At 51.4% G+C, this 10,883-nt stretch overlaps 5 protein-coding genes across 5 annotated transcripts; 4 read left to right on the top strand and 1 right to left on the bottom strand.

Annotated features, from left to right (window-relative positions):
• Positions 1 to 339: 339 nt before the first annotated feature.
• On the top strand, positions 340 to 1,779 carry VFPPC_09549 (FAD dependent oxidoreductase; the record flags this gene model as incomplete). The annotated part of the gene is made up of 2 exons (XM_018288068.1): positions 340 to 591; positions 655 to 1,779. The coding sequence occupies 2 exons, from the start codon at positions 340 to 342 to the stop codon at positions 1,777 to 1,779; spliced, it is 1,377 nt and encodes a 458-aa protein (XP_018139455.1).
• Positions 1,780 to 2,375: 596 nt separating this feature from the next.
• On the top strand, positions 2,376 to 3,384 carry VFPPC_09550 (NADH-ubiquinone oxidoreductase; the record flags this gene model as incomplete). The annotated part of the gene is made up of 3 exons (XM_018288069.1): positions 2,376 to 2,498; positions 2,659 to 2,949; positions 3,019 to 3,384. The coding sequence occupies 3 exons, from the start codon at positions 2,376 to 2,378 to the stop codon at positions 3,382 to 3,384; spliced, it is 780 nt and encodes a 259-aa protein (XP_018139456.1).
• A 278-nt stretch (positions 3,385 to 3,662) lies between these two features.
• On the bottom strand, positions 3,663 to 5,333 carry VFPPC_16549 (kelch repeat protein; the record flags this gene model as incomplete). The annotated part of the gene is made up of 1 exon (XM_018294302.1): positions 3,663 to 5,333. One exon carries the CDS (start codon positions 5,331 to 5,333, stop codon positions 3,663 to 3,665), a length of 1,671 nt encoding a protein of 556 aa, XP_018139457.1.
• A 1,272-nt stretch (positions 5,334 to 6,605) lies between these two features.
• On the top strand, positions 6,606 to 7,682 carry VFPPC_09551 (beta-lactamase family protein; the record flags this gene model as incomplete). Its single annotated transcript, XM_018288070.1, has 1 exon — positions 6,606 to 7,682. One exon carries the CDS (start codon positions 6,606 to 6,608, stop codon positions 7,680 to 7,682), a length of 1,077 nt encoding a protein of 358 aa, XP_018139458.1.
• Positions 7,683 to 9,729: 2,047 nt separating this feature from the next.
• VFPPC_14620 (hydrophobic surface binding protein A domain-containing protein) lies at positions 9,730 to 10,477 on the top strand (the record flags this gene model as incomplete). Its single annotated transcript, XM_018292388.1, has 5 exons — positions 9,730 to 9,798; positions 9,841 to 9,906; positions 9,974 to 10,099; positions 10,170 to 10,316; positions 10,367 to 10,477. 5 exons carry the CDS (start codon positions 9,730 to 9,732, stop codon positions 10,475 to 10,477), a joined length of 519 nt encoding a protein of 172 aa, XP_018139459.1.
• Between the last annotated feature and the right edge of the window lie 406 nt (positions 10,478 to 10,883).

Below are 10,883 nucleotides of genomic sequence, written 5' to 3'. Positions count from 1 at the left end.
TGAAGAGGTGAAGGCAAGGGTGTGGTGCCTGTTTGGGGATGGTGGGGTACCTGAACCGTGACATGGACAGGTGAGGGGCGGAACTTAAAGCCACTGCCGAACAAAGCAACCTACATGCATCAAATGAGTCTTGAATCTTGAAGTTATCAACCTGGCCTTACTTACAACTGTATTGCCTCGTATTACCGCAGAACAATTTGATAAGTGCCAGATATTTCAGGCTTCAACGCCGTACACATGCTTTCCCTATCAAGCAACTCATTCAGCATCAACTGACAAGACCGCAGCCCAATCTTACACTTCCTACCTAATTATCTTGTACATTTCGCCGCGCCGACAATGACTGGCAGCAAATTAAAAGAGGGACAATCTGGCCTGCCTACTCCCAAGAGCACTCATTCATACTGGCACCAAGACCCATCAGCCATTCTTCTCGGCCACAGAACTACAGAGCAACTCCCGCCCACGACTGATGTCGTTGTTGTTGGCAGCGGGATAACTGGCGCATTTGCCGCGAGAGAACTCGTAAAAGGTGGTAAAAGCGTCCTACTGCTGGAAGCGAGAGAAGCATGTTGGGGTGCGACAGGACGTGTGAGTGAAACTGAACCTTGCATGGCGCTTTAGAGCCTTTGAAGGTTCACTGACGACGCGTAGAATGGCGGTCACTGCCAGCCCTCGGTGTACAGTGCCAAACCGAACATTGCTCGATTTGAACAGGGCACATACAGCTTCATCAGGGATTTTGTAGCGCAAAACAAGATCCCCTGTGACTGGCACACGGTTGGCGGTGTACACGGCATTTTTGACGAGGATGTTCTGGGAGTTGTTGAGAAGCTTATGGAACGACTGAAGAAGAATCACCCGGATCTCGCTGAGAAGGCTATACTCGTGAAAGACGAAGAAGGGCTCAAGACTCTCCGCGTACCGCAGGCTTATGCAGCTGTCTACCAGCCCAATGCTGCGAAGTTGTGGCCTTATAAGCTCGTGGCGTGGATCCTGGAGGACTTATTGACAGAGCATCCGGATGCGTTTAACTTACAGACTAATACGCCCGTGGAGCACCTGCAACACTCTGAGGATAGATGGATTGTTCACACGTCACGGGGACAGGTTGCTGCCACAGATGTGCTGGTTGCTTCGAACGGATACACGTCGTATCTACTGCCCAAGATGACGGGTATCATTACGCCTATTCGTGCGCAGATTGTGGGGTTGACACCACCCACGGGGGATGTTCCTCTCGAGCATACGCATGTTTGGGCCAAGGGCAGGAACGAGGATTACCTGATTCAGAGGGACGATGATCGTGTTCTCATTCTAGGTGGTGAGAGGTTTGCGGCTACGGGTGCAGAGGTAGGTGTCTGGGATGATGGTGGTGTTAACGAGGATGTCGGGCGGAGGCTGCGAAGTGAACTTGGGAGGAGGGTGAAGTTACGGGCTCCGGGGCACGGAGAGAGGGATACGCTTGACGCGCAGTATGAGTGGACAGGCATCATGGGCTATTCGAATGATGGGTATCCTTGGGTTGGCAGGGTGCCCGTGCGGTTGGGGGGTGTTGGTGATGGGCATTTGTGGATAAGTGCTGGGTATAATGGTCATGGGATGCCGTCGGCGGCGAGGTGTGGTGTTGGAGTTGCGGAGATGATTTTGGGGAGGGACATGAGTTTTGATATGCCGGCGGAGTATGAGGCGAGCGATGAGAGGGTTGGGAGGGTTGAGGAGTTGAATGGGTGTGGTGTGGCGTTTGTTGATGAGTTGAGGGCTTTGTTGGATGATTGAGGGAAGATGGTGCTGGAGATGCATTTTTTGATATAGGTTGAGATAGAGATGTTACACGGGGGATTCTTAATATGATGTGGTGGAGGGCTGAACGAGAGCGGCGTGGTTGGATTGGGATGTGATATTGAGTAGAAGATTGCCATTTTTCTTTACATCCGCCTAAAGTGAGGAATTTGAGTGAGAAGATTGAGTTCAGTGATGGGGATGATGTGGTGTTATCGATCGGGAAGCTATCCGAACAACACCCTTCTAGCACATATTGACCTCTCCCAATTGAGTTCGATACTAACCATGAAAGTAACCTGGCGTGAAAGAGGCCCATGAATTCTGCACTATCTCCAGGATTTGAGTGAAGTTGATAAGTCAACACTCTCACCGGCTGGTGCACCATCTGTCATCGACCACAGACCCCCTTACCCGATAATCAGCCGCCACCCAATCACAGCAACCCATTTGCAAGCACCACCAAACGTTTGGCATTGGCCATCGACATTTCGACAAGAAAGCTCTCGAGACCACCAAACCACCTTCGTCCCTCCGCCATCTCCCTCCCCCGCCATCGACGACCGCCATTGACGCCGCTCAATCAATTCACAATGGCGAGCAAGATCACGCCCTTCCTCTTCCGCTCGTGCATGCGCACCGCCTCCCGCGTCGCCCGGCCCCAAACGCGCGCCTTCTCCGTCACAGCTTGCCGGCCGAGCGATACTCTGATGATTGTACGTCCTGCCACGCATTCCACTCCCTTGAGTCCGGGTCAATTCGTCCAATGTGAACATGTGGTGTCAATTGGACTATCTGGGGCGAGGATATACTACCCTCGAGGCTGTGAGAGGATAAAACACTCTCGTGGACATCAGCTGATAGCTTTCTGTGTAGCACCGAAATACCGCGGACAACAACCCCGACATTCCCTTCAAATTCAACAAGGAGAATGAAGCCCTCATGGCCGAGATTCTCAAGCGATACCCCGAGCAGTACAAGAAGGCTGCCGTCATGCCCCTGCTCGACCTGGGCCAGCGACAGCACGGCTTCACCAGCATCAGTGTCATGAACGAAGTCGCTCGTCTGCTGGAGATGCCGCCTATGCGAGTGTACGAAGTAGCTTCCTTTTACACCATGTACAACCGAGACCCTGTGGGCAAGTTCTTCGTCCAGGCCTGCACAACGGTACGCAATTTTTCCCCCTAGCATTTTTCTGCTAAGAAGTCTTGGACGAGATGGGCTAACGTGAATTAGACTCCCTGCCAGCTGGGCGGCTGTGGATCGGATGTCATCGTCAAGGCTATCAAGGACCATCTCGGCATCAAGCAGGGCCAGACTACCCCAGACGGATTATTCACCTTTATCGAAGTCGAGTGCCTGGGTGCTTGTGTCAACGCTCCGATGATTCAAATTAACGACGACTACTACGAGGATCTTACGCCCGAGACGGTGGTTGACCTTCTCAAGGCGTTGAAGGCTAGTGCTGGTGATGCTGGTGCTGCGGCCAAGGTTCCCAAGGCGGGGCCCCTGACGGGCAGGGATACGTGTGAGAATAGCAAGGGCCAGACGAACTTGTTGGATGAGCCGTGGGGTGCTGAGAAGACGAGGTCGGACTTGTAGATTATTGTGTTTTCGTTTGTGAGTTCTGAAGAGAGTGGGAAGTGTAAGTGGGAGTTCGAGCCTTGGTAACAAGGGGGCTGAGGTTAAAAGACACTGTATATAACGCCATCGTTAATGCCACGTGGTATAGACAATTCTTCTTATTTCCTGTTTGGGCGTTCTTTATTTCGTTGCGATGCCATCAAGTACATTTCTCATGCCAAATTCTCGTAACTAACAGAACCAATACTAGCTCATTCTACATACCCAAACATTGCCCGTAAAGCCTTGGAGTATACCTAATCTGTCTTTCCAAGTCGAAGTATCCAGCCGTCTCCGATCCTCTTGTTATCTGCCCCCAAACCCCCCCAGACCACAATACCGCTCTCTTCCAGATCCGTCATCGGCGCACTCGCCAACCATCCCCTTGGCAGTGGTAGCCCATCACCGCTCTCGTCATCATACTCGCCCATCTGAACCCTCTCCCACTTCCCCTCGCCGGTCTTCTTCCCCATGGCCTGGAAAACAGCGGCTCTGAAGCTCGCGGCGCTCATTCCCAAAGGCGGAACCTCAAATGTCCATACGTCGTCGAAAAAGGTCCCTGCTCCGGCATGTCCATCCGCACTGGGAGCTCGCTCACCCATCGCCAGAACGAGGTATTCCTTTCCGCCGCCGACGGTAAGTGCCTGGAGAGATGCTACGCTTCTTGGCGACGGCCACTCTTGGCGTGGCTCGGCGTGGATCTCAGTCGACGAAGCGTCAATGTTATTCTGGAGAATGGTCTGCCATCCTGCGCGGGCATGGATGGACACCTCGCCCTTGGAATGGCCGTCGTCGAATGTTTCCACTTCGAGATGCAAAAAGTCGAGCTGTCCGCCGACTTCGGTCTCGCCGTCGTACCCGCCAAAGCGGAACAGACGACTCTTGGAGATGCAGATTGCTGAACCGCCGCGGGAGGGACCCGGCGCGGCGGGTAATTCTGTCCACGTACGTGTGCGGACGTCAAATGCCCAGAGGTCACTGGTTCGGTCGCCGTTGGAGAGACAGCCCGCGTGGACGAAGAAAGTGCCGTAGCCGTCTGACTCCTCGTCCACGGCCTGCTCGGCGACGTAGCCCACCACGGGGTCCTGCGGAATACCAGTCTTGGAGGTATCGCCTAGAGCCCATTGCCTCCAGGTCTGTGGCTTCTTGGGGCCTGTGGCCAGGGGAACGGGAAAGTCGCGAGGACGGTCTGTGGCCGTGGCGCAGTGGTAGCTCCTCGGGTTGGGCTGCGGGACGATGGCACCGCCTTTGACAGCGGGAACAGGATCAAGGTGCGACCATGTATGTGAGCGGGTGTCATACACCCATACTCGACCAGCTTCTTCAAGAGGCTTCATGTCAGGGCCGCCACGGCCTCCAAACAAGAAGATGCGGGAGCCGATGACCGCCGTTGCGTGTCCGACTCGTGGCGCTGGAACGTCACCTAACTCGGGCTTGATATCTGTTGCTACCTCCTTGCCTTTTCCCTTTGGTTCCTCCAGCGGCACATCGTCCATGTTGGCTGCCTGCTCGGATGGGTTGTCCTCTACCTGCACTACCGCGGCCTTGGCCTTGACCTTGTGGTAGTCTGCGCCGGCGCTGCTAAACGGCAATCGAATAACGTGCATGTCATTGTCGACGGGTTGGCGGGGCTCGACTTCGCCGCCAAAGATGTAGGCGCATCCGGAGATGACGTTGAGCGAGTGCGAGGACCGCGGGAGGGAGGGGATATCGATGCGCTCCCATGTTCCTTGGACGTTGGCGTCGTTGTTGGAGTTGTTGTTGTTACGGCCGAAGTTTAATTGCGGCAGAGAGGGGAGGTTCTTTTGCAGGTCGGGAAAGTTGGGAACGTTTGGCATGTTGACGTTTTTGGGCAGCGAGGGCATGTTTTGCTGTGCCTGTTTGAAGAGGTCGGTTGAGCGACGCTTGAGCTGGTTGAGCGGCTCCATTGTGATGTTTTGTTTAAGCGGGCGTCGATGGTGATGAGACGAGATGCAATTGAGATGGAGGGCTATTGATTTAGTAGCTCATGCTGGGATGGGAGGCTCAATGAGATGGCAATTGAGGCAAATGTTGGTGGTGAAGCTGGTGTGTGATCCAAATGACGTAGAACGGTTCGTGGTGGGATGTGGGATGCAAGCTGCGAGGTGGGATGAAAGTGTCGAGGTTCCTCTTCACAGATGCAGATGCAAACACAGACAAGTAGGCTTCGTGAGGGCTGAGGATGTTGTTTGCTCTGGTAGCATCACGGCTTGGTTGCTGGGGGGCGTAATTGTCGGGGTGTAACTTGATGTAATGCAGTCAAATGCATTGCAATCAAGGTGCATGGCTGACTTGTGGGAGTCGTCAGCACAGAATGAGGCTTAGCTCTGGCGTGCAGCTATCCAAACCAGGGTCCAGCCAAGGAAGCAATCCTCATGGATGTGGCCATGGCCGCCAATGGATAAATGGAGACATGGATTGACATGGAGCATGGCAGTTCTGACCGTACTTGTACTTGTCTTTTTGGCCTCAACGTCGACTCTGCCTGTGTCGAGCACGATAGTTAAGGCACATCCACGCCATCTTCCTGGACGGACTCCAGAGTAGGTCTTGATCAAAATGACCGAGGGACAGGCGTTTTGATTTTCCGAGCTTGGATGCGTGTATGATTTGATTCGTCGACCAACACTCTACGCTTTTAACTGGTCATCCGTGCTCTTCCATGCGCTTTGCAGTACGAAAACCCCATTCTCCCTTATACAATGGCTCGTTCACCTCTTCAATGTTGTCGAGCAGAATTCTCTGCAGCTCGTTTGCCGACGACTACAGCCATTAGTATTTCCGAGATGTTCGATGTGCGAAATAAGGTACCTTGGCGATGATTCTCGTTGACAATTTCGTCGTACTCTCAGCATATTTTGATCAAGGTCTTCAGGAGTGATAACTCTGGAGTTCGTATTATCTGAACCATGGTCACCCGCAGTAATGAGGCGTCGAAGCTGGCCTCAGAGATGTGCAGCTTTACGGCACGGGCCCACGAAGGACAACACGTCCGTAGTGCCTCTCTGCCAAAACATTCAAATGTCAACGTTCTTTGTTTCCCAAGAGCTAGCTTGTACAGACCATGAATTTCGACCCCCGCTTCCAAATTGGACGTTCGAAACCCCCGAGGTCCGTATGAGTCGCCTCTGCTAGCATTGAGATGTGATGCTGATTAATAGGATAGACAACCAATCAATATGGTTGGGCCGGAGTTGCGACATGCCCTAGAATCGAAGAGAGCCAAGATCCAGGAGATATGCAAGATATCGGGCGTTGCCGGTGCGTCCATCGCCGTCATTGACCGCGGCGAGACTGTATTCCAGGACAAGTTTGGGTACCGTGACCTTGTCGAGCAACAGCCTGTGACTTCCGACACCATCTTTCACATCGCCTCACTAACCAAGAGCTTCACGGGCGCTTGCATACAAAAACTGAGGGCTCAAGGACGGCTGGAGCTTGACGACCCAATTCAAAAGCACCTTCCGGAGGCCAAAAATGCAGACCCTACTGTTGCTGTAACAGCTACAATTGCTGATCTCCTTGGTCATCGCACAGGCCTTGAAAGGGCTGATAACATATGGCTCGGCTCCCAAGGCGAGCTACTCATCAACAGAGACCAAACAGTCGCGGTTTTCAATCATATCCGACCTCGGGCAAGAATACGATCTCATTTCTATTATAACAACATTTGCTACGCTGTACTTGGAGAGATCATCGCCAAACTGACTGGGCAGCCCTACCACACATATCTGAAGGAGACAATTCTTGATCCTCTCAACATGACTCGCACCGTGGTAACTAAAGACGGCGGTCTACCGGATAATTCCTCACTGGCCTACAGCACGTTGGACGACGGCAAACCATACAATGTTCCCCTCCCTGGTAGCAGTGGGAGTGTGGCCATGGGCTCTGCTGGAGGCTTGCTAAGCAGTGTTAACGATTTGAGCAAGTATTGCAAAGCCTTGATGAGATCATGGAATAGCCAGACCCAGGGAAAGATGGCAGACTGTGGGATTGAACACGAAACGGCCGTGTTTGATGAGGTCTCGTGGCTTTTCGCGCCGCTCCAGATCATGGAAACGCCAACATTTCGAGAGAAGAGCTATGCCGCTGGATGGGCGAGAAGTCAGCTGCCGACCGCCGTCGGCGATATTGGGGTCAATCCAGGGCTGGTGGAAGCAATGCCCTTGCTCGCAGATGGAATCGACTCTCGCCTGGCCCTGTGGCATCAAGGCAGCCTCGTGGGCAACTTGTTTCGCCATGTTGCTCCCTGAAACTGAATCTGCGGTTTTGGTCCTCACTAATACCATGGCATTCAACGATGCTGCAGATTGGATCGGCCAGCTCCTGGTGGAAGCGCTTCTAGACAGCCCTGTCCAACATGACTACATTCACCTGGCGTCTGTCAGTGCAGATCGCGCACTCACGAAATATGCGGAGCTGAGCCTGAAGGTGGAGGAAGGAAGAGTATCTGGGGGCCCGGACAGGCCCTTGAGTGACTACGTTGGGTTATACGTCGGCTTCGGAGGCATCTTCCGCATTGAAGTGGTAGAAGGAGAGAATGGGCTCGAGATGCTCTTCCAAGGCCGGAAATCTCAGCAGTACCCATTGCGGCACCACCACGATGATGCCTTCACCTGGTTTATGTCGTGGAATGAACAGGTCAAGAGAGCGCGTTTCATCGGCTATTCGCCAGAAGTATACTTCATCCAATTCAAAGGTGAAGAGGGCAGAGGGGTCACCAGCCTGAACTGGGTTCATGACGCAGCAATTCCTGAAGGCGAGGACTTTGTTAAGGGATGAGACTATTAAATGCTCATAGCGCAAGAACTATGGTTCATGTTGATCTCCCACTTCATTCTGAGGTGAAGGAATTGCTATTGAAGTCTGGGCATCAATTGACTTGAGTATGTGGCTGGCTGAGGTAATTGCAGTGAGACCAAGGGTCCAATGGCAAACTTGCCGGTTTGAAACAACGGGAGAGTAACACACTGCCCGAGCCGAGACGCCATTAGCCGTGTGTCTTCCCTATGATGGACAAATGCATGGGAAAGGCATTCTAGTAAGGCATCGAGCATCAAACAGCGCCGCCTGTGAAGAGGTATGATCATGTTGAGATATATTCAACCAGCCGGCCCTCAGATTATCAATACGTAGTTTGCTGCGGTCTGATATCATTAATCCCTGTTCTCGGCGAGCTACTATGTACGAGCTATTGACCGTTATAAAACGTTGACACAAACAGAAAATATTGCGAGACATGTTGCAGGCGTGAGCGATGGGCATGTTTACAAACGAGATGAAATATTGAATCGAGCCACAAGGGACCTTTACCCGTCTACGCGTCCGTTACACCTCAGCGCTCTGCTGAGTGCTTTTTCGATGTGTCAATCCTGTTTCTGAAGTTCCGACACACTGAGCACTGCTCCAGGCCGGAAACCTGCAGCACATTATGGACATTGTCTCGCCGAACCGTGTCTATTGAAACAGCGGATATACAAACGCTGCAGAATGTTTTAGTTCAGCTTTGGTCTAGCTCTCTCAACTACGGATGACGTTGCAGCTAGGAAAGGTTTACTTTTTGACAGAGGATTCGGCTGCATGGGTATTTTGAGATTAGATGGGAATTGACGCGATGACTTGCGGACTTTTATCACTTGACACCTTAAACTGCCATTTTGGGCGCGACATTAATCGCGCTGCTAAAGTATGCTAACGCAGTTGTATTTAGCTAATTTTTTTTTTAATTTTCAATTTCTTTAGATATAATGATGCCAATACGAAACGGAGAACTTTTTTTGGTTTCTCTCTGCATACGTCATTGTCGAGAAGCACTCCCGGCCTTTACTCCGTACTTTGAAGACATATCTTAGTAGTATCAAATTCAAATACGTGATACAGGCTTCACAAATTCTGAGCTGTATGCTGCAGCTATCCTTGCCCTAGAACGTATAAGACAAATTTGTGGAACTCGTCTCGGTCTCTGCCGCTGTCTTTCAATTTGATATATGGAAACGTGGGCCACTCTTCCACCTATCTTAAGACAGCAAATATATACCCAAGTCACAATAGTCTTGATGATCCAACTCGCTGCATAAGCCAGCGGCTGGTTCAGGGCGCAGAGGCCGCAAAGGAACAGTGAGGGAAATGCCTCTTCATCCAAGTATATAAGGGCCAAGTAACATGACAAAGACTTGATTCAAGATCTCAAGGCTCACTACCCTCTTACAAGTGAACTAAACAAAAGCCAAGGCTAAACACCAACACATCGCCTTCAAGTCATACCACTTACTCCTTCTTTCCACTACCACCTCCGTCATCATGAAGTTCAGCGTTGCTTCTGCCGTCTTTGCCGTCTTTGCTGCTGCCACAACCGTGCTGTCTGCACCGGTAGCTGTCCTACTTGCTGATCTTCAAGATGTCAAGACCTAGTTTGACAACTTGGTAACAACGGTGGCACCATTCGGTAGTGGCGCCACCTCAGTACCAGATGCGCTTGTACGTATCTACTGTTCTTCAAGAATCTTGCTGTACTGGCGGAGAAATACTTATACAATGACGTTAGGCGATTCACAGCCAGTTGCAAGTTGTAGCTGCTACGATTAATCGCAGTAACACGGATGCTAAAGCAACGACTCCTGTGCCTTTGAGCGACTCCGATGGCGAATCCATCCTCAGTATCATGCGTCAGGTATAGGCGATCAAATCCGAACCCCTTCGCTGTATTTTCGAGTTCCCCCATTAATACGAGACCACCTTAGATTGAACCAGTGCAGATGAAAGCCGTGGAATTGCTGAAATCCAAAAAGACGACTTTCGTTGGCCTCGTTCCGTTTCCTGTCAGTACGGTCATCAACCTCCCTGCTATAATAAAGGGTGACGCAGTGGCAATCAGGGACGCTGAAACTGTAAGCTCAACTTGTCTGGCTTCACATGATTCAGTGGCTAATCAAAATAGGTGTTATCTGCCTCGCTTGTTGCAATTTCTGGAGCTTCTGCCAAAGCTGAGATTAAGGCAATTGGAGATAGATTGGTTGGCTCCATGTCCAGCCTCGCCCAGTTTTATTAGAGCAAGGCTAGATGTCGTGGCTCGATCTTTAGGTTCACAACTGAAATTCCAACATGGTCTGGTGCGTTAACCATCTTTCGCATAGAGCCTAAGGTCTGGTTTCTTTGGACTAAAAGGCATCTGATAAGTTCCCTCAGGGGATATTAGTTAATTAACCCACATGGCCTTAGTTTAGAATTAATTTAATACCGTCGTCGTAAGAGTCAAAATCTGTCCAGCTGCAATTAAAAGTAACAAATTATTTCCGGTGGTATATTGTGTTGAACAAATACGACTTCCTCTTCTCTACACTCTAGACGATATCACCCACAACAGGCTCTGATCGGGCTCTCTGGCCATGCTCAAGTTCCGAGACATGGACCTTGCAGACGGCAGCAATGGTGTTTGTGATTGCCAACTTGCCCTA

The sequence above is a fragment of the Pochonia chlamydosporia genome, chromosome 7 (assembly GCF_001653235.2).
Source record: "Pochonia chlamydosporia 170 chromosome 7, whole genome shotgun sequence".
NCBI lineage: Eukaryota > Fungi > Ascomycota > Sordariomycetes > Hypocreales > Clavicipitaceae > Pochonia > Pochonia chlamydosporia.
This window is presented reverse-complemented; position numbering and strand designations above follow the sequence as displayed.